The sequence below is a fragment of the Dendroctonus ponderosae genome, unplaced genomic scaffold, assembly GCF_020466585.1.
Source record: "Dendroctonus ponderosae isolate FM_Combo_2020 unplaced genomic scaffold, Dpon_F_20191213v2 Dpon_F_20191213_9, whole genome shotgun sequence".
Classification (NCBI taxonomy): domain Eukaryota; kingdom Metazoa; phylum Arthropoda; class Insecta; order Coleoptera; family Curculionidae; genus Dendroctonus; species Dendroctonus ponderosae.
The window spans coordinates 1946820-1969857 of record NW_026019116.1 but is presented as its reverse complement, the minus strand read 5'-3'; the positions used below and the strand labels follow the sequence as shown (position 1 = coordinate 1969857).

At 35.7% G+C, this 23038-nt stretch overlaps 4 protein-coding genes across 8 annotated transcripts in view; 3 read left to right on the top strand and 1 right to left on the bottom strand.

The window, feature by feature from the left end:
• LOC109539924 (oxysterol-binding protein-related protein 11) overlaps positions 1 to 1849 on the top strand; it is an 8519-nt gene extending 6670 nt beyond the window's left edge. The window contains exon 4 of the mRNA XM_019908010.2: positions 365 to 1849. Within this exon, the coding sequence (XP_019763569.1) occupies positions 365 to 649 (285 nt within the window). The 3' untranslated portion in view covers positions 650 to 1849. The remainder of the gene's footprint in view (positions 1 to 364) is intronic.
• A 646-nt stretch (positions 1850 to 2495) lies between these two features.
• Positions 2496 to 3749, top strand: LOC109539934 (U1 small nuclear ribonucleoprotein A). The gene is made up of 5 exons (XM_019908018.2): positions 2496 to 2686; positions 2745 to 2981; positions 3088 to 3219; positions 3278 to 3390; positions 3441 to 3749. Exons 2-5 carry the CDS (start codon positions 2745 to 2747, stop codon positions 3598 to 3600), a joined length of 642 nt encoding a protein of 213 aa, XP_019763577.1. The 5' UTR covers positions 2496 to 2686; the 3' UTR covers positions 3601 to 3749.
• Positions 3750 to 8798: 5049 nt separating this feature from the next.
• Positions 8799 to 10514, bottom strand: LOC109539938 (telomere length and silencing protein 1 homolog). The gene is made up of 6 exons (XM_019908021.2): positions 9830 to 10514; positions 9661 to 9775; positions 9466 to 9603; positions 9247 to 9410; positions 9001 to 9197; positions 8799 to 8949 (listed from the first exon to the last, which is right to left on the bottom strand). Exons 1-6 carry the CDS (start codon positions 9955 to 9957, stop codon positions 8819 to 8821), a joined length of 873 nt encoding a protein of 290 aa, XP_019763580.2. The 5' UTR covers positions 9958 to 10514; the 3' UTR covers positions 8799 to 8818.
• Positions 10515 to 11040: 526 nt separating this feature from the next.
• On the top strand, positions 11041 to 23023 carry LOC109539918 (peptidoglycan-recognition protein SC2). 5 transcript variants are annotated; one of them, XM_019907993.2, is made up of 6 exons: positions 11064 to 11393; positions 17533 to 18058; positions 18136 to 18327; positions 18390 to 18567; positions 22562 to 22687; positions 22751 to 23023. In XM_019907993.2, exons 2-6 carry the CDS (start codon positions 17593 to 17595, stop codon positions 22977 to 22979), a joined length of 1191 nt encoding a protein of 396 aa, XP_019763552.2. In that variant the 5' UTR covers positions 11064 to 11393; positions 17533 to 17592; the 3' UTR covers positions 22980 to 23023. The 5 variants fall into 5 exon arrangements, 4 of the variants coding, with proteins under 4 accessions (XP_019763557.1, XP_019763552.2, XP_019763555.2 ...); XR_007282251.1 differs by lacking the exons at positions 11064 to 11393; positions 22751 to 23023 and adding exons at positions 11557 to 11954; positions 18689 to 22425 and having other exon boundaries at positions 22562 to 22609; XM_019907996.2 differs by lacking the exon at positions 11064 to 11393 and adding an exon at positions 11557 to 11954 and having other exon boundaries at positions 18136 to 18279.
• Positions 23024 to 23038: the final 15 nt, after the last annotated feature.

Below are 23038 nucleotides of genomic sequence, written 5' to 3'. Positions count from 1 at the left end.
CTCTTACAGCTTGAGCCTAAGTGTGTCGCAGGATACCCTCTAGGTGATAGTTCTTAATTACTTTTTGATAAATAATTCGTTCTTATTGCGAAATAAGAACTTATTAAATAAGTTGCTTTGATATTTTTTACGCCGCAATGGAAGTTCTAAACGTAAAAGTTGTCGCAACTGAACAAAAACAACTGAAAGTTGATTTTTATAGAAACAAGCACTGACCAAGGAAAACCAACCATAGTTTGTATGGAAGAAAGACAACTTCTCAACCCCTTTCTCAAATTGTTTCGCGAAAATACCTCCTTTTAAACATTTTTTTCCCAAAAACGAACTATTTTGTATGCACTATAATCAAATGCGTTTTTTCCAGGCCATCTCCGCCAACAATCCCCCGTTACCTCCAAAGGAACATCTGGCCGTCTTAGACGCGTTGGGGTGTGTTCGATCGCAACTCCATCAAACCGAGCAAGCCGACTCCGCTCTATGTAGAGCCATTGAGTCGGCTGGCAGCAAGTATTTCGTCGATCCCAACCTGCTCCTGCTCAAAGCCACATCAGCAGCCAGTTTGCACTGTCTGAATCAATGCTTGAACATTTTGCAACGGAATCAGCACGCTCAACAAAGCCGAACAGGGTTTGTGATAGACGACGATTAATATTTTCGGGAAAAGGGCATCACTAATTGTATCGGGTATTTGTGTGAATGTATTTTGCGGGCCTGTTCTAGGGGACCTGTCGGTCGACATCAGCATATCAAATATTAAAATACGCGAATGTATTTTATAGATTTAGAGTTCTAGTGTGGGACGGAAGCGATAGGGCAACGGAAACTAATTTGGAGTCAATTGTTTTTGAAAAATCGTTTACAACTCAGCTTGATAATATTCAGGATATGCACTGGATAGTTTTGAAGAAAACCGCGATACGCCACTTGAATGACTTTGGTCTCCTAATTTTTTTCGCTCATCGCACGTGTTTTGTTGAAAACAATTCAGTTCATTCACAGTTACATTTAAACAATAATGTATTTAGATTCTTTCAATTTTATAGCTTAGCAGTTTAAAGGTTGGTCGCTTAAATCGACTTTTGTTTAAAGTTACATACATAAATTGCATCTTTTCCATCAAAGTCGAGCGCGATCAAAATTAGTAAATTTAATTTTTTTTACGTACAAACCACACTTTAAATGAAAAAAGCGAAGCTCAAATTTGCTAAGGAAATAATGATGATTTGTAAACGATTTTTGCTTGAAGAAAAAGCAGTGGCGTATCACTTCAGGATCTGAAAAAATGATTCAGTGCAAACCCTGTCGGAATGCCACTGGCAAAAACAAACAATTATGTTTAACGAAAAATGCCTTTTGATGAACGGAGGATTTAAAAAACCAAATTTTTGTAAAAGTCTTGTAATTCAAAAGATACCATCAGGACTTATTTACGTACTTTCAAGTACAAAAAATAAAAAATAGAGTTCGATTCGGGTTTTTGCATTGTTTTAAGGATTTAAATCTTAAACCGTTCGCAAATGAAATGAATGCGTCTTTGTTATCAGCAGATATAATAGGTAGTGTATATAGTTTAGAAGGAAATACTTCCATTAGTTTTTAATCGTATAGGACGCAATTGGCCCCATATTATGGTGTAAGACTAACATGATAAATATATTTTATGTTACTTTAGGAAGAATAAGTTAGGAAGATTGTCGCATATGTCGATGGTAAAGAAATTGAGTCTGAAGAAGTGGAATACCCTGTGAATCTATCTGACTGCATTTTAGCAGCGCGTCACAAGTCTATACTGTACTGTACATAGTTTTTTGTATGTTATACAAATAATATTAAAGGAATTGTACCAAGATTTTGAGTTTTGATTATAAATAAAACTTTAACTCACGACTCTGGATGAATATTTAGTGCATTTCTTTCCAAAAAATTTGGGTGAAATTGAAAATAAAAATGAGTAACATTGGAATGGAATTAATGAACTAATTGATAAGAACGGCGTATTTCGTTATGAAAGTTCAAATAGTTTTTGCGTTCTTCAATTTGAATTCCTAAAATACATCTAAATTGCTATACAAGCAATTTCGATAGTCGAAACTTGTTTTCGAACTGAACTTTGAAATGGGTGTTCAAAATAAATTAAAAATATGTAAACTCACCTAAGGTATCTAAATAAAGTACAACAAAGTTGTAAAAAATATAGCATAATTAACAATTAAAAACTGCGCAGCTATTGCAATTATTTCTCAAATTTCCTGCTGCTTTCCACTTAAAAAATATGTAGCAATGTTTTGCTTGAACAAACAGTTTGCATTTCAAGGTGGAATACAGCTAGACAACTTATACCATTTCATATGTAAACCACCGACTCTATATAAAAAATGCCATTTAGTCCCCAAAAATAAATATAAAAAAGCATTTTTATAATTAACCGCCTAAACTAAGCATGAATTTCATATGTTACCCTATCTCCAGAGCTTCCTGCGCTGGCCGCGCTTTTTCTAAATCCTAACCACAATCGTCGCTGTCAATTTAGAATAAAACAAGGCGTGCATTTTCGGCGTCTTTAACTGTTTCCATATCCCAGGTCCTTATAAATTACTTAATTCTAATACCAATAAACTGGTATTATATGGTATATATTTCTACACTCCCATAGAGTTCCCCCTGAGTTCTCATCGATTTCGTCGCCGTAAGTATAGAAAAATCCGCAATTTTCCCATTGCTAACCCTCATGTTGCATTCCTCAGATGGATATTCGGCCAAACAACACAATCTACATCAACAATTTGAACGAGAAGATCAAAAAAGAGGAACTGAAAAAGTCCCTGTACGCCATATTTTCCCAATTCGGGCAAATTGTGGACATTGTCGCGCTAAAAACGCTGAAAATGAGGGGCCAAGCTTTTGTAATATTCAAGGAGATTCAGAGCTCAACAAATGCGCTGAGGTCTATGCAGGGGTTCCCGTTTTACGACAAACCCATGGTGAGTGCTTGTTAAGTATTAAGGTAGCATAGAGGTGGCGAAAATGTATCTCACATTTCCGATATTGTGCATTGCACCAGGCACGTTTTAAACCATGTGATTACAGAGAATTCAGTACGCAAAAACCGATTCCGACTTGATAGCTAAGTTGAAGGGCACATTCCAAGAGAGGCCCAAGAAAGTCAAGCCGCCACAAGCTAGAGACGATGAAATGCCCAGGAAAAAGAAGAAGGGCAAGGTATGTACTGACTTGAGCGTGATGGTTTAGGGCAATTAATTGAAAAAACAATATTTAGGACGCCAGCAAAGCTCCAGGATCCAATGCTGAACAACCTCCTAATCAAATTCTGTTCCTTACAAATCTTCCAGACGAGACCAGCGAAATGATGTTATCCATGCTGTTCAACCAGTGAGTACTTTTACGGATAAAAATATTTTTCTCTACCTAATCAATTGCAGATTCCCTGGATTTAAAGAGGTGCGATTGGTGCCAAACAGGCACGATATTGCCTTTGTGGAGTTCGAGAACGAACTGCAATCAGCATCAGCCAAGGATGCCTTGCAAAGCTTCCGAATCACGCCCACACATGCGATGAAAATATCGTTTGCTAAGAAATAATCTTTTTGCTACTGTTACTTTAAGGTGCGTAAAATTTAGTTTAAAGTTGGACTAATGAGGATCATTTGTTTTTCGTGCGAAGAAAGGCATTTTTATCAGTAATTTGTTTTATAAGACATCGATAAAAGTGAATAAATTGATTTGAATTAGTTGATTGTTGAAGAAAATTGCCCTTAAATCATCCGCATTCCGCTTGAAACACTCGGACAAAGTGTTATTATAAATAACTATTACTTGATCCTTTTATACTAAAATCGCGGGCGAATTCACAAAACTACGACGTTTCTACTAGTGGCGAGAACAAAATAACTACTCGCTACTCATCCGGATCCGAAGTAACGAATCTCTGCAGTAAACCAGCACGGCCACAACACATGCCCCTTTACATTCTGCTTCTGTATGTTTCGTTATATCTTTACATTTACATTTATAATATCATGTTAAGGTTATGGTACTGGTTTTATTTAAACGGCAATATTCTATGCCATTATCGCTTCAGCACAGCTTATATATAATGATGGACATACGATGATACGCAAGCAGCGGATCAAGTATGGTTTGGGGCATATGGGTGCCGCGCTGGCTCGAATGAAGCGCAATCTGGAAGTCCAATATTTGACGACTTCCAAACTTCTTCCAGACCAGAACACACAAAACAGTGGGCTTTTCTGGATATAATGGGATCTCAATAATGGCTTCCGGATTTTCGTCGCTCCAAATTCGGCAATTAGTTTATTTATGCAAGCATTGAGCCAAAAACGTTTATGCCGACCGTCAAATGAACGAAGCGCAAGGCGAACTGAACAGTGATTTTCGAAATAGGACTAAACGTTCTACAACTGTTGGTACAGCAGGAAATCTGTCCAAAGGCATGTTGTTGAAAACCAGCAAAACAAAGAAAGATAAATGTGAAGAATCGATAAAACTTTAGATGCTTGGCGGAAAAATAAACTCATCTCAAACTAGAGGATTATAGATTAGAAATCATTCTTACCAGCTTGCTGCAAGCTGGCGCTTCATTCTCCATTTTCTTCCATTAATTTCAAAAAGCACACACTACACTTGATCGCACATGACAATACATTTCGAATGAGAAACTTCCTTCAAGGGTCACAATGACTCTAGATTTCCCATCTAGGAACGCGATTCACAGAACACAAAAGACTGACGACCGATTTCGTCTATTGCCTGTAATAAAATGAATAGGTATTCAGATATTTTTTCCAAAAAACCCATGCGATATCGAAATTTTGCCGCAGTCCGTAGGAACCGAACTCCAGAACCAACATGATGACGATATAACCATTCACATGTGCGCCCTTTGGAGATGAGTCATTCATCTATTTACTTTGGAATTTGATTGCTGTTTTTTGCTATTGCCTTTTTTTAGAAAGCGCCTTTTCACACGCCAATATTCACACAGATAAGTTTCACGTTCCATCTCGTTTGAATGATCCCCGTAAATACGACCGGTTTCTCAGCCAAATATAAACAAATCCGGCGCATTAAACTTTTTATACCAAACTAAATGCTAGCTATCGAAGCGGTCATTTAATTAAATTTTTATGAAATTTTCAGCAATTTGAGCTTGATATTTTGTGTAAAGGCTTGCAAAATGACCATATGACTCATATACAATTTATCAATGTTTCTTTGCTCGCATCATTGTGAGCTACCAAATACGTTACATACTTGATTTTGACAAAAGTTTTCCGATCAGTTTTTTCTGTCTATTGAAAATCGATTTTCATCTATAGACAAATTTTAAATTTCGAAATTAATATTCCCGGTATAACATAGAATAGCGTGTAGAATGTCGATATTGGACTAGGAAAGCGGCTAACAATCCAATACACAAATCAATATAGGTACACATTTTTTGATAAAAATATGTATACTGTTCAAAGAATAGGACGAGAATAGTTTAAAATGGCCCTTTCAGTTTGAAAATATTAACAAAATTGACGAACCAGATTTTATCAATTAATACCATATTTGTATTGATGAGAAAAAGACAAACTATTGCCCAAATTATAACATTTTTGGTTAAAATAGTAATAAATACCATAATAATAATAGATAAGTTCTATATTGTTGGGCGGATTCATTTTTTACGATCAGTTTTTCGCACAATAAATTTGAATAATAAAAAAAATGGTGCTTCTATGATTATAAAGTAGTATTTTGGTCGCCCAATAAGCCTCAAGACATGAGATCTTCATAAAAAGGATTATTAGGATTAATCAACTGGATTTTCTGAAACAAACTGAAAGGTCCATTTTAAACTATTCTCGTCCTATTCTTGGAACAGTAGCTATATTTTTATTAAAAAAAAAAAAGATCAAAAAAATAATAATACCAGATTAGTGGTTAAGAGCAAAATCCGATTTTGATAGAATCCACTAGCTCGATATTAAACGAATAAAGTTGGCATTCTAGATGCGAAAATTTCCACCAATAAAGTTGCAAAAGTGAGTTAAGTGACGCTGGTCTAGTTGAAAATCCCGTTGATTAAGCCTAAGAAGACTTTTCATGAAGATCCCATGTGTTGAGGCGTATTGGGCGACCAAAATACTACTTACTCTACAAAATAATCATAGAAGCACCATTTAATCGTCTGTAACGTTGTTGTGTGCAGACATTCAATAAGAAATTGTGATTTTTTAGCAGGGGAAAAACATTTTAAATTTTTTTTTATCAGGTTTATACAATCTCCATTTCTGTTTTTGCCGTACACTCAAACTAATCCCGCAGATACCTATTGAAAATACAGAACTTCTTACTTTGAGACAATCACAAGCCGAGGGCCTTTTTAGCACTACAAAGCTTTCAGGTCAAAACAGTCAATATTTCTAGATTTTACTATTCACATTTCGCGCTAGATTCTTTCACAACCAGGCTGCTAAAGAGTTTAGAAAATAAATGTGTTTTAAAATAAGCTTTTAGTATGCGTAAACTAAATACAACCATTCCAACGACAAAGATTACCCAACAGACAATTCCTGCGCGTTTCGAAAATTTTGACTTTGATTTTTGTGAACAATGTTGTGAAAAATCACAAAGTCCATTTCTTATCATCATTCCTAAACTATTTTCTGGCAACAAGGAGATTAATTTCACTTTAGTGAAGGAGAGTAAAACATTTTTAAATAGACTTTAAATAAACTCTACAGACAAACAATGCCACAATAATAAATATTATCTAACAAACCGTTGCTGCATTACTTTTCTATTTCCAATGTATTTACGTCAATTTTTTTAAATAATTTTATGTATGGAGACTCAGAATTGATAAGTTTTTGACCGTATTTAAACCGATTTCAATTTAAAAAGAAACGAATGTGCAGAAGGATAAAACTTACAATAAAATGTACATCTGGCGTATTTTCTATCCAATTAGCACCCATAAAAGCACTTTTACGCACATTTAACTGAAATATATTCACATATGTACGGGCTTCTTGTTGCAAAAACTGTCGGACGAATAACTGATGGATTTTGAAATAGCTACTAGTGTCAACATTTATACAACATTAACTTAGTATTCCAGTTCTTTATACAGGGTGGCCATTTTCTGAATCTTTGTATGGGTAACTTCTACATTTTTAAAGATATAGAATCCGTTAAATGGGCAAAATTAAGCCGAATTCAATTGCCTATTTATTACCGTTTTCAAAATTTAGGTACCCGACTTGGTTCCTGAAGTATCCTGAAAAGGCAAGAAATGAACACTTTTTTAATTATCATATATGTAATTCGTAAACTGCTTAAATTAGAAAAAAAGTTAAAATTGTCTTTGGTAGAACTTTTTGCGTTGAATTCAATAAACTAGCACTCGTTGTCATAGTCAACTTGATTTACGAGATAAAAAATAAACTTATGTTTTTTTAAATGGTAATCATAGTTGGCTGTGGGCCTTTTAAAATCCTGATTTTTTTCTGAATTTAGCGATATAACTGTTTGTATGTTTTTCTCCTTTTGTTGCCGTAAAACTTCAAAAGAAGATAAAAAATGTGTAGTAGGCTATGGAAACAAGAACTATATTATCACACAAAGCACAAAACAAAAATGAAATAATTAATAGACACAATCATGTTTACTGGGCTAATGAAAATCATCATCTAATTGAAAACAGGCGAGATCAACGTGTTTTTTTTGTGAATGTCTGATGAGGCATTTTTAGTGATAAACTTATTGGTCCATTCTTTTATCATCACAATTTAAATATGGAAAGATATTTACACTTTTTACCAAATGAACTTGAAGACATGTTGAATAGTTTTCCGTTAGCATCGTATCGAAAATTGGCATATTTTCAACATGATAGTGCACCTTCACACAACTCACGAGTTGAATGTGAATATGCCAAAAAGTTAATTTAAACGATTCATTATTGTTTTGTAATTTGTGTGATAATATAGTTCTTGTTCCCATAGCTTACTACACATTTTTGATCTTCTTTTGAAATTTTACAGAAACAAAAGAGAAAAACATACAAACAATTATATCGTTGAATTCAGAAAAAAATAAGGATTTTAAAATTGACACAGCCAACTATGATTTAAAAAACCATAAGTTTATTTTTCATCTCGTAAATCAAGTTGACTATGACTTGATGACTAACGAGTGCTAGTTTATTGGATTCAACGCAAAAAGTTGTTCTAAGGGCAGTTTTAACTGTAATAAGTGACATTTCAGGATATTTCAGGAACCAAGTCGGGTACCTAAATTTTGAAAACGGTAATAAAAAGGCAATTGAATTCTGCCCTATTTTGCCCATTTAACGGATTCACTATCTTTAAAAATGTAGAAGTTACCCATACAAAGATTCAGAAGATGGTCACCCTGTATTGTTTGTTGTAATTCTTTTTTCATTAAATTTTTAAGCACTCTAAACTAGACAACGTGAAAAAACGAACACCTGAATTCCGTAAGATCAAAGTCGACAGTTCTCTGTATTGAAGAGTTGAAACTGCTCAGACTTAAATAATCAATAAAGGCGCAAATCAGGGAAAATACCAGAGGATAGCTCAGTTTAGTGCTTAAAAAACAATAGCAAAGGAATAAAGTATGGAAAACTTACCTAACAAAGGTTTCTTCGCCATTTGCTCCAATTTGTTCCGATGTGGCAATTTCATGGCTCTAACAGTAAAATTTCAAGGACCGGGAAATTTCGTGCTTGTTTACAACAGAAAACGTTTTATTTTAATAACTTTAATTATCTCCTAAACTGTTTTTTGAATTTCTCAAAGTGATAATCGTCGGTGGCCTTTTCGTCCTTCTTCTTCTGCTTGTCTTCGACTTCAGTTTTGGCTTTTTTCCTCGCCATTTCTGCCCGGTCATTATTATCTAGAACATCGGCCCTATTAGGCAAAACCTACTGTTAACACCAACTCTTACATCTTTTATGCTGCACAAAATTAACCGCCATATTAGTAGGAACAAACTGCGATGGCCCATTCTTTTTATTTTGGCTCTCCCACAGCAACCTCAGTTTTGCCTCTTCTGTGGCTTCGATGTTCTTAATTTTTGCCTCAATGCCCAAATCCACCTCGGGAATCCCGCTAAGCATTTGATTGGATAACATTTCTTCTGATCTGCAATAGTCAATGTAAGCCATATGTTTTTCGCCTGACCCTTTAGTACCTTTTGGTTGATGACTCTCTTAGATGGTCGGGTACTGCTTGTAGGGCAGCTTCTTCAGGGCTCAGGTAGGAGCTTTTCTTGGTAAGTAAAATCGGTTCTTCCTGCCCCACTTTGCCTTTCTTTTTTGATAGCTCGTTTTCGATGAATTTCATCATTTCTTCGTCCTGATGTACAATTGCATTTTTATTTCAGGTTCACTAAGTTCAGCCTAAGATTTACCTCATCCCTTTTGTTGGTTTCGACTGAGAATTGCGTGCCAATTCCCGTGTCATATGCATCGTCGACTTGTTTCACTTTTCCTGACTTTAGGGCTTGCATGTTCACCATTCCGCCAGCCTCCACCTTGAAAGGGTCCTTCTGTGAAGTCCAACAAGCATGAAAACGTGCTTTCAAGGAACTTTAACGCCTTCTTACCGATGAGGCCTCATCTCCTGCCGAAAATTTCGTTCCTAAAGCCAGCCCGATTACGCTCACTCCATGGGGCCGCTTCCGCAAATTCTGCCGCTCCTTCATCTCTCCCAACTTGTTGCTACAATAACTCACTCAGCTCATTGGGCAAATGAGGATTAAAAACAAAACCAACCTGATTTGGGCCGTTTCTTCATCATCACTATCGCTCTTGACTTTTTGTCGCAGGTTGCGCTTTTTAACTGATTTAAAAATTACTTTTTCCGACTTTTCAGCAGCCTCATTGTTTTCAGGGTTATCCATGATCAGCCCAATTAATTCCGTTTGCACAACAATGAAAAAATTGCACTTTTAATGTGAGACAAAGTTTGAGCTTTCAGAAATAAACAAACATTTTAACCTCAAAATCAGTGTCGAGTGGCGTTTAGAGGTAGGGGGTTTGTTTTGGTTATGGCGTAGGCCGGCGGGAAATTCAAAAATTTACTTTCAAAAGGCGAGTTAAAATAGGAAAGTATGTATCTAAGTATGTATTTCCATTGGAAATTTGTTGCGTTGTGGTTTATAAAAAAATTGGGTGGATTAAAATTCAGATTTTTTTTGGAAACAGATGATGTACACAGCGTCATCTTGATCTAGTATAGATAAACTATACAGGGTGGCTCACGTTTGATAGCGCGCTGAACTTATACGTAAACCATGACTTCGGATTGTTCTGAAAATTTGGCTTTTTCTATAATCTACCGTGCTCTAACGGCTTAAAATATTTCCAGGAATGCAGTGTTGCCTCTTATACCAGAAATAATCATGAGCTTTGTTATTTCAAATGGGAGACCCTGTATACAGGGTGTCCCGTAAGCTCATGATCAAAAGGGTATTGCGATATTCTTTGGACCAAAAGAAGACGATTTGACCTAACTTTTATTAACAAAAAATGTCTGGCTCCTCTGCTATTGAGGGTCAAAGTTCTTCAAAAATTGATCTTTTTCGAAATATCGGGAGAATGGCACGATGTGTTTTAGTGAAACTCGCTGTGAATTTGTTCTTATGTAAGACTCATATTTTGATGAAACAATCGAGTTCAGCCGTTTTGAACAAGTGGTGAATTCTTGAGTGTCGTGGTACAAAAACTACCAGAACTTTTTAGTTGGAAGATATAATCAACTCATTTTTTTTAGGTCGATGCACTAATCATTTGTTCACAATTTTGTGCTGTTTGTAAAATCTTGTAGCATTCATAGTTTTTGCGTAAAAAAGATATGTCTGTTTTCTAGTCACTTAGCAATGCAATGCTTATCCTCCAAACGCGAACGTTATCCGAGATTATTGCTAATCATTCACTTGAAACATATCAACAAAACGAATTAAATTAAAATATAATAGTTTCTTAATTTCCCAACTGGCCTGAAAAATCAACAATCTCATCATCTACTCGGAGGTTATCAAAGTATCATCGGTGCAAACATAGAGCTGAAGAAAACCTGCACCAGCCACCAACAGGCGAACTGAATTTAACATTTTTATCTATAGCCAATTAAACAAATAAACGTTGATAATCTCTGAAGTGACCCCTAAGAGACCACAACAGCAAATGTCCGCCATTAAATGGACTTTGAGAAATTGAATGTGCAGTTTGTCGCTAATAAACGTTTAAATACACGTAAAAAAATTGTGAATGTCTCCCAAGCTGCCAATAAGTGATGTGTGGATAGCTCGTCGACTTCAGAGGAACAACAGTAGAGGTAAACTCCATTCATTAGCTGAATATAAAAAGTTATTGATGAAAGGAAATGTTCAAAGAACTATTGCCCAACTTTTGCGTGAAAATTCACGCAGATTTAGTATAAGTCACTTATATGCAAACCCCGGTAATATAGCAGAAAATTATTTATTTATGCACAAAAGATGGTTCCTGGCTAGAATTATGACGTCAACCTCGTACTGCAAGATAATCACCAGTAATCAGGTTTTTCCAAGTCCCATTTTCGAATTCATTATTGAGCGCATTTAGTGAACACTCGACAATTACCAGTGCTTGCAGGAAATTGGTTGGTCGAACCCAATTGGTACCGCATGGACAACAGAAAAAAGTGATTTGCTCAATGCGTGGTACCACTGGCTTAGTGCAGAATATTATAATAACTCGTACGGAATAACAAAAGCGATATTCTTTGTTGAAAGTGCGTTGTTAGTGGGCTGGTGATTGCAGCCTCGATGTTGTTCTGGTTGATCAACGTTAAGTGGAATCAGTGGTTTAGTTGAAATTTCGTGCTAATGCCCCCATCCGGCTTTAATCAGTAAAGGTAAGTCGGAAGAAGCCTATGAAACCACCTACCTACTTTCCACTCCAAAGGTCGCGCCAAGCAAATATTAACTATACGCGACTGTCCGATAACAGATGAAAACTGCACTATTTACACGCAAAAAGTCATTGTTCTTAATCACTGGTAATTCCAGGAATTTTATAAATACACTCGGATTGTTCTTATTCAAAATTCGTCCTAAAAACGTCTCGGTTTGCTGCAGTTTTAAACTGGATTTACATCAACAATCACCGAAATTTCGCCACTGGGATCAATGGATTGATTTAACAATTCGGGGAAAATTTTATCAATTTAAAAAAAATACAAATCCTACTTGCCAACGAGGCGAAACTTGCCAACGTTTCTACTTTATATCAACTTTAGTTCAAGTCATCTTCAGGCGCATCTGCCGCATCTGTTTTTCGTTCATATGTTTTAATTTCACCAAATATTATGATTTGGAAGTGCAATATCTGCTGTGTTTAGGAGCGCAGAATGCCTGAACTCGAATCTGGTGTAGTGATTTTTGTGTTTTCTACCTTCTTTTATTATTAGCCGCAAATTTTTCATTCCCAACCCCCATAGCCTTTCTGTCCGCGTTTTTTTTGGCTTGATATTTCGCTTAGTTGCCTGTAAATTTTTTCATTCTGTGTTGAGTTATATTTTATTATTATTCTTTGAGCCTTTCTATGCCATTGCTTACATTTCATTATTCATTTGTTTATGTGCGTTTTTCTATATCGTGCCTAAGCCAATTTTGTCTGTCCTTTGTAATTTATTTGTATAACTTCATGCTCCTTATGTTTAATTCCCTTAGTGTTCTATTTTTATTCTCGATTGTTTGTTTGATGAATTTAACGCATTTTTTCTGTTTCGCCTTGCGCTTATATTTTCACCTGTTGCGTTTGCGAATTCGAATTCTTATTGATATTAATCGAGTTATTGACTTTTTGTAATAATCGACTTTAGCTCCTAAGATTTTCACATCAAAAGTCAAATGAAGCCAGAAAATGGCTTGTACCTGCTTTTTACTTTAGTTCTTATTTTATCTGAGGCTCATTTTCGACCACTTTTTTCCTACAGTTCTGCAATTGATTGTTCTTGTCTCGCGCTTCTAGTTTTCCATTATTTCTTCTGTTGCCGTCTTGAGGCCAATTATAAAAAATTATTGTTGCGTCGTTAAGTCAATTAATTCATTTTCTAGTTAGTTATAACTTAAAAAATCTGATTTTTTAAAGCAAACTGAGGAGTGAAGTCAATAGAAATAGGAATGAAGGTTTTGCCTAAAGTCGTTTAATTTAGTTGAGGAATTATTTCTTTAATGGTTTTGAAATTTTCAAAGGACTTTTGGGGACTTTAGCTCCTAAGCTATTAACATCAAAAGTCAAATAAAGCCACAAAGGGCTTGAATCCGCTTTTTTACTTTAGTTCTTATCTTAAGTTATTCTCATTTTCGTCTATTTTCGCCCTATTTTTGTGCAAAACTTCATTAATTGTTCGTGTTCCAGCGATTTTATTAAGTTTCTTGTTTATCATAGTTTTTTTTTGTAAGGCTTAGTTTATCTATTTCTGTTGATTGTAGCTCAGTTACTGTTTTTTGTATGCTTTCCCTGCTTTTATTATACTGATCTGATGTTTTCCTAACATTTGTGCACTTTAATATTTACGTTGATTTCCTCGCCGTCCTTACGTTTTCTGCATAAAACTTGTCCTCTTTAAATATTCTTTATTTTTGTCTAGTTGTTGCTCCAAGCAATAATGTTGTTACCTTGAAGCCTTAAAGAATGTCCATCGCTGCGTCATTAAATAAATTAATTAATTTTTCACTTAGTTATTGCATGAAAATCGTGTTTTTTTTTGTCAAAGACAAACCGATGAAGGAACGTTCTGTAAAATGCATTTTTATGAGCCTGTATTGGAGCTTTGATTTTATATCGTTGATTTTACTTGAGGGATATTCAAAAGATTTTTGGGGATTTTAAGCCGGTGAAACCACTAGGAAGTTAAATACTCATTACTCATTTTGTGAGTGTTTTTTATTTAAAATTTAAAAGAAGTGAGTTAGTCTGAAATTTTGATTATGTTAAGAGCAACATGTACAAATCAAAATCATAATTTGCTCTTGCTTGCTTAAATGCTTACTCTATTAATATACATTTTATCAACTTTTTATTTTAGAAGCTCCGGCAAATGTCCTCATACCTTCTTTCCTGAAAATATTCTCATTTTTTTTTAAACTAAAATGCCGGATTTTTATAATAACATCCATAAATATTGAAGAAAAATTTAAAATGAAATTAATGTATACTCAGATATTGCGGAATAAAAAATTAAAACATTGCTAGACGACCATCTAGAGTGGAGTAACCGGTGTAAAACCTTTTGTTTAAGAAATATGGATGGAAATACTTTTTGCCTCTCTTAAGTTGCAATAGAAACAATATTCAGGATGTTATGCAGGCATATGATCAAAAAAGTTCTGCACTGTCCTCTGGCTCGAAGAAGACCTTTTATTAACTAGACTAGACTAACTATACTTTTATTAACGAGAAATGTTTCTCTCAAAAGCTCAATACACTGTCGGTTTTATTTTAGGTTTAGAGCGTCTAAATTAACCATAATTAAAATTATAAAGTATATTTTCCTGTCTTGGATTTAACTTTCTGTTAAAGTGTATTTATTCCGTCGAATTAAGGAGATTCATATGGGAATTAAGGTCACTTTACATAGTGATCCTGAGCGACGAAAGTAGCGAAAAAGTGTATATAAAATACATTACTTTATAAAATCTTGCATATCGAATACCTATGTAGTCATGACTAAGAACTATTTATTTTTATCAGGCTTACGATCGATCCGGTTTGATAGTCACAATAAAAAGGCAACTAATTTTTTAACGATGCAATATTTTACTTTAGATTATTGATAATAAAGAGATCATTATTTCAGTAGTAGATTCGGGATGTTTATAATAAAAACAAAATGGGCTTTTTGTGTAAAACGCTTGTCCTTGCCCGTGTTTGGATGCCTTGCACGGAATTCTTCTTTTCGTTTATGTTTTCTCAGAAACATAACTTGAGAACAATTTAATCAGCAGATCTAAAAGAACATGGAAAATTTCATTTTTTTAAACCAAGGTTGTCAAGAGACTAAGAGAATTAAGAGAATTTAAGAAAATAATTAAGAGAATATTAAATATATTAGAAAAGTAACTGTTTACAAGCGACTCGAATTTTTTACATCGACTGTCCATGAAATTGCCATCATTTTACAAAAAATGCGTCACTTCATAAATGTGTTCTTTATTTCTCTATCCAGGAGTGTGGAAATTAGCGCGGTGGCTCAATTTTTGCATGAGATATAAGCTGAAAAGTCACGTTATGTGTGAAATGACGACCTAATCTTGTAGTTTTGTGCGAAGTATTCGAATTTAACTTTTTGCCTGGAAAACACCACTATTTTCTACATCAAATCCCACCTCGTAAATGGGATTTTCTTTATCAGTTGATAATAATGATAAATTTATTAAATCCTACTATTAAAATGGTTAATAAAAAGCATTATTTACGTTAAAGCGACGAAATTACTTAAATAATGAACACAATTTTTTAAATAAGTTTTATTTTGCTTGCTGTAAGTATGATTAAATACTATCCATACGTGTTTCTGCTATAGAAGATGCTGTTTTTAACATATTTTATAATAATTTTTGTTTTTCCATTTTAACAAACCAGATTTTAATAAAACCTTTATCTATTGACTTCGCTGACTATTTAATGTATTTTAATGTATGTAATTATAGTTTAATTTTTTTCTCTTTTGGTCCTTTCAACGGTCTGATTTAATTTCAATTAGGTTTTAATCGTTGTTTTGACCCAGATTTAAACTCACTTTACCTCAATTGTGCTCAGATCTAATTTTTATGATTTCAACTGTTTGATTGTCTTTGGTGTAAGGATCTAATTATTCTTTTAATTACTGATTAACTTTTCAGTATTAAATTTTTTTGCACAAAATGTTGCTGACACTCGTAATACGTCCAAAAAAAATTATTCTTGATCTGCGTTCGCAGTAAAATTTCGTGTTCTGTATAAAAAGTCAACATGGTCTAACTCATGTTTCCCATTTCGAATGGAACTTTAAAATCTCTATCCATTGATAGAAAAACGAAGTTTCTAATTCTAATGGTTCTAGAGATATTAATAAAAAGGCGACGTCATGCTTAAGGTTATAGTCAAATTTTGCCAGAACCGTGTTGAACTCAAAACCACGTTAAAGTTTCGCGTTTGGTGCAAAAACTGCCGAAATTTTTGTCTTGATCTTCCAATTTATGAATTTGTTACTTAATTCGCTTTCAGGAGATTTAATATCAGCGCCCTCGCATAAATTGTGGAGACCGATAACTTGGATTTGAATACATAAGTGTTTCTTTTTTTCTGGGAAAACCGCCACTATTTTGTAAATTAAGTTTCACTCGGTGAATGGGAATTTTAATTCCCTCTCAAGTGATGAAAAAACCAGCCAAATCCAGATCAAATAGTTCTTGGATATGAGCAAAAGGGTGGTGTCATGCTTGAAATGATGGCTTTATCTTGTGACTAAATGTATAGTCTTTAAATTTCGCTTGAAAGTCCTTACTGAAGGTTGCCTTGTTGTATGGGACTTTAACTCAATTCTCATTTTCAACGGCTCTCGAGATATTAACACAAAGACGGCGTCATGTTTCAGGCAAAGGTCCAATTTTTCCAAAACTGTGTAAAACTCCAAAACATGTTAAAATTTCGTTTCCGTTGTAAAACTGTCAGTATTTTCCACTTGATGAATGTGTAATTTCAGGCGCAATAAAAAAATTAGAGCTTTAACTCACTTTATTCTTGATTTATGAGAAAATGAATGGCGTCATGTTTGAAATAATTATTTTGTACCTAAATGTGAAATAAGCAAATTTCAGTTCAAAGCATAAAAACAGCCACTACTTTCTAAATTTCATTATATTTAATGCTCTGGCAATGAGTGTGGCAATAACAGCGTTATTAGCGTCTGAGATATGAGCAAAATGATGGAGTCATGTTTGGAAACGATGCCTTTGTAGCCAAACGTATAGTATTCAAATTTTGCTTTTTGTGTGAATTTTTTTAAATTTCCAAACTGATGTTTCCCGTAATGAATGCGGCTGTTAATTCTCTATCCACCGGACGTAAAACAATTACTCTAGCTCCTTTGGTTCGTGAAATATGATCAAAAAGGCGTTTTCTTGTCAAAACCGCAAAAAACAAAAAATCCTCGAAACTTCGTGCAAAACGGCCAACATGTAGCGAATCATGTTTCACTTCGAAAATCTGCAAATTAATTATGCATTCAGTGCCACAGAAATAAACGCGAGAGCTCAACTTGCTTCTGAGATATCAGCAAAAAGGTGCCTTCATGTTGAAATTAAGGGCCTTATCATGTCCCCCTTGGTGCAAAGCACTATCCAAACTTAGTGTAAAAACTATCACTATCCCAAACAACTTCTTGTAGAGTAGCAGCCTTAGCAAATGGCCTTCGCTCCCCATTAAACAATGACATTGCCCTACAGGTACGACCTTAGAGCGCCAAATCATGTTCTGAAGTCCCACTCAGAAGGAAGTTAGATTCAATGACATTAGTAGCAACATCGGACCTTTCTTGTACCAACCAGCTGCCATCCAGTGCTCCATGCAACTGCAGTTCCGATGAAGAAAGCGAATCAGATTGCAGCGGGGATGATAGCATGTGCGTTCAGCAACTTCAGTCCGACTCCAAGTGCAATGAGGACTGTCTTATGCAATCGTTGGGTTACCCGAACAGTAACATCTTTCCCTCGTATGGCGAAGTGTCGATTGAAAACTCCAACGATGTGCATATTGGGAACAAGAACTTCTATAACGGACCGGTGAAGATCAAGCAAATAGTGTACGCCAATGGCAATCCGGCATTGGTGAACAGTAGTGATAAAGCCAAAGACAATTTAGGTTTCGAGATGGACGGTGGACATTCTGCTGCTGAGGTAAAAGACTGCTATAAAGATCCGGAGCTGGCTGATCAGGCAGCTACTGAAAGTCCTCAAAGTCCCATTAGAAATGGTGCGTCTCGCCTTTGGCAGCGATTTATTTAGGAAAAGGTTTTGGTTTCAGTGCATGCAACAGACTGTTTGTTCCAGGCTTCATCTGGTTGCAGAACGTTTCGAAGCACCGCTCAGTGGAAATTGGGATTTTTGTAATAGTGGTCATTCTGTTTTTTATCGTATTGATGGTGCTGCTGGTTCTGGGACGTTCGCCTGCTGTTGTCAGCAATCCTTCTAATGGTACGTCTGCAGAACCCAATATTATTAAACCCATTGAATACGATCCAGGTAAAAGGCGGGAGATCTCCAATCAGTCTATTCTAGGTCTTCATTCTTCTGTCTGCTTCCAGATTTAACGACGTCAAGCCAAAAGGACACCAACCTGCGAATGGTGTCGCGCTACGAATGGGTGGCGCAGCCTCCAATCAAAAAAACTACAACACTGCAAACTCCAGTGCCATACGTAATCATTCATCACACAGCTACGGAATTTTGTACTTCGCAAGCTCAGTGCGTTTTTCATGTTAGGTAAGTTGCACTTAAAACCCCTCTAGAACCTTAAATCCCTGTAGGCCTTTTAACACTATTTCTTAAGGCTTTGGTTTGCTTCATAGTCTTCTCTGTATTGAAAGATCTTTCCTCTCCCCAGAACAAGAATCCCCAGGGTCCAGCTCAGTTTCTTCTCGGCAATCTTAGTTATTTTTCTTCTTCAGTGCTTCATCAAAATACCTGTGAGGCTTCTTCATTTTTGGAAATCGCCTGCAGAACGATAGAGAAGAATTGTTAGGAATAAAATTGATTTCATTCTTCTCGACCTATACTTTAGGAATAAATATTAAGAAATACATATATGAAATCCGTAAAAACTCATCATCGACCACAATCTTGTGATTTTGGACTTTGAATTAAAAAGATTCCGGACGGTGCAAGGAGACAGTAAAACAAGAAAAACAGATATTGCCCAACTGAAAAGCCCCTTTAGAAAAACTAAAAGAATTAGAAACGGTCAATATAGAGGCCTGGAGATCACCCCGTGACAGGACGGATTAAGTGATTAGAAAGAAACCAGATCGACTTCCTACTTGTGAACAAAAGGTATCGAAATAGCTGTACATCAGTAAAAGCATATCAGAAGCTGACATACATTCATATCATAATCTCTTGGTCGGTGTATTCAAGATAAAGATGAAGAGACTAAAGAAGAGCAACGCCCAAAAATATGATCTAAGGAAACCAACAGAACCATCAATAAACCATCGTAATAACATACTTAAATAACGAAATCAAATCCCTGCTGTTATCCTCAACAGCACAATTAAGAACATCAAATACGACTTGTTACAAGCTGATAAAATAAAAAGGAAACCCTGGATGACCGATGAGATTCTCCAGTTGATGGAGCAACGAGGAAAAAGAAATACTGTTATGGCGCATACAACAGCATAAACAAAATAATTAAAATAAAGGTCCCTCAAGGCAAGGAAAGCGACATTAAAGAAAAACTTTGAAATAGAAACACTGCAGACAAAAGAAACTGAAATGTTAAAGAGTTAACTGGGACGTATAAACTTGAACATGTGACCACCCTAACCAACAACGAAGGAAAACCTATAACTAATGTAGCTGACTTGAAAGATACATAAGAAACTTACACAGAACAACTCTTTTCAAGACAAGACCGTAACCTCCCAAAGTAGATGATGATGCAGGTCCAGATGTCGTCATTAACGAGGTCAGAACAGCAATAAAATCCTCGAAGGAAGGAAAATCCCCGGGATCGGACAACATAAATATAGAGTTCTTCAAACTTTTTGATGAAAACAGCATGAGGTGGTTAATGAAAGTGTCTTGCGTAAAAAATGAGGAGCTAAAAAGTGTGAAGACTTTAGAACAATAAGTGTGATGAGCAATCTACTGAGACTATTCTTAAAAATCATACACAGCAGAGTCTACAGGATCTGTGAAGACCAAAAGCACCTGCATAGTTTGGTTTCAGAGATGCAGTGGGAACACGGGAGGACATATTCATATAGCATCAAAGTTTTATTTCAGCGATACAAAGACATGCATTAACTGGAGCGTGTTTGCATGTTTTGGTGACTGCCAGAAGCCCTTTCAGAGAGTAAAACATCGAAAAATGATGGAAATTCTGAAAAATGTAGTCTTGGATGGACGGGACATCAACATAATAGTCCATTTCTACTGGGAAAAGAGACAACAGAGCAAATGAATATACTGATTGGTGTAATGCAGAGCTGCATTCTCGCCCCATTATTGTTCAATTTATATTCAGAATTCATATTAAGAGAACTCTTAAAACACAGATACAGGAATATCCTTGAATCGAGAAAGAGTGAACAATATTCGTTATGCAGACGATTCGGTCGTTTTTGCTGCCAGCATAGAGGAGTTACAGAATCTCATGAATAGAATAACAGAGTGCAGTCTGAACATTAAAATTAAAGACAAAACTAGCGATTAAAATTTAAAGACAACATTAACAACTGTAACTCTGGGGAACGAGCAATGGGATCATTCGCAGGTAATACGAAGCAGAATTCAAAAGGCCAGAACTGCATTCAGCAAGACGAGACATCTGTTCACAAGCCATCACATAACATTGCACTGTTACGCGTTCTCTGTCCTGTTTTACGGGGTAGAAGCATAGACGCTTACTGAAGCCACAACGAAAGAATTGGAGGCATTCGAGTTATGGCTGAAAATACCGTGGACAGACCACATAACAAATATAGAGGTTGTGAACAGAATGGGTAAGGAACAGGAAGTGGTTAATTCTGTGAAGGAGCGAAAGCTCCAATATTTGGGACACGTAATAAGGAATGAAAACAGATTTCACCTAGTGCAGACTCTCTTGCAAGGAAAAGTACTAGGGAAACAAAGTGTGGATAGAAGATGAATCTCATGGTTAAGAAACCTTAGAACCTGGTTTGGTATGAGTACAACTGAGCTGTTCCCGGCTGCAGTGAACAAAGTTAAGATTTTATTTATAATAATACAGAAGCGCAAAAAATAGAGAATGTAGACGTTGAAGGAATGTGAAAACGCCTTTAAAACTAAACTAAAAAAGTAAAAGCTCTCGATATGACAGGATATGTAAGAAACAACAAAAAACAAAAATGGATCTCATGGAAGAAAGACGAAAATGGGAAGCAAACCCACTAGAACTCGAACAACTTAATAAAATCATCAGGAAACAGGGCAGAGAAGTCGACGAAAATTGGATGTCAGCAAAATGTCGAGAAATTGGACAAGTTCAGGAAGCATATGTCATTTTCAATGTCCACAATGAGTAAAAGAAAAGACAGCGAGAAACAGAAATTAGGAAATAATCGTAGGGACAGAAGACAAACTTGCTAGATGGAAAAATCCGTTGAAACACCTTTTAACGATGATAGACCTGGTGTTCCTCCATTCTCAGACAATAAGATCAATGGAAAATCTCCATCAATCGTGACAAAATGAACGAGGAAATACTTAAATTAGTCGCAGGAATTCGCACTACTCCAAACACAAGGCCCCAGGGGGAATCAAGATTAACGAAACCTCGATAAGTAACATTAGACACGCTGATGACACTGTTCTAATAGCAAACAACGTACAAGATCTTCAAATTATAAGTTGAGTTTATGTCTGCATATAAACCAAAATACTAGTCTACTCGAAGATGCCAATAAACATACACCTGTCCAACATGCCAAAGCCAGACCTTAGCCCGAGAAACCGTGGTCAGATGCTACGATGTCTCTGCTTTACTCTTCGCGTGCGAAGAAGTGTAGAAGCTTTTGAAATTTGCATATGCAGACGAATGCCACGAATTTCATAGGTACACTAATCATGAAGTACTCGAACCCATTAGCAAACAAGAGGAATTGATAACACCATCAAATAGAGAAAAATTCAATACTTGAGTCATGTATTGAAAGGAGAAAAATCCAAATGACTTCAACTCATAATAGAGGGTAAAATATCTGTAGGAAGACGCCATAATTCATGATTGCAAGATGTGAGAAGGTGGTTTGAGCGCTCATCCACATAAATATTTTGTGCTGCAGTTTACAAAACAACAATAACTATTTGGATCGCCAACCTTCGGAAGAAGTGGGTGCAATGAGAAGAAGAATTTTGACGAACTGAAGAGCACTTCAAGCGCAGAAACCGTTTTTTCTGAAAAAGGCTAAAGAAGAGCGACTTCATTTTAGAGATAAAGATAATTACTATTTGGCTCCTGTTCTGTGCAGGTAACTTCATCTCCAGCAGAAGAAATTTATTGTCCAAAAGCAAAAACAACCGAATTCGAATAATTTTACAATAATACGTCCTTGTTCAGACAACTACTTTAATTTAATGGGCTGTGACCAGTTTAAGGTAATTTTTAGAACCATGACAATTCCATTCTGTTCGGGCGCTTTAGAATTATTTGTACCATAAAATTTATAAACAGGGGAACGAATCCGGCTGAAATCGAAACCACATGACTTGAAGTTTGTTTTGTCGGTTTTAGGCAAATTCAGACCTTTCATATCGAAAGCAGAGGATGGTTTGACATTGCGTACAACTTCCTGGTTGGAGGTGACGGGGCCGCCTATGAGGGCAGAGGATGGACTGGAGAAGGTGCGCACACTCTCTAGTAAGTGACTATTTAAAAAGTGAACAAGAAGTTGTTTTTAACAGTTTACACGATTTTTTACAGCTGGAACAAGAACAGTATAGGAATCGCTTTCGTTGGAACGTTTCTGACTACGGCTCCACCAGAAATCCAAATATTAGCCTGTCAGAAGCTGATCGACTTAGGAGTGAAACTGGGGTATATTCAGCAAAATTATACTCTGCTAGGAGCTAGACAGTTATTTGCCACTGAAAGTCCTGGACTCGCTTTATTCGAAATAATAAAAAAGTGGGATCATTGGCATTCACTTTAAGTGAGAGTGTTTATTTGGTTGTTCATATAAGTTTTTAGTACGTTTTTTGAAGCTTTATT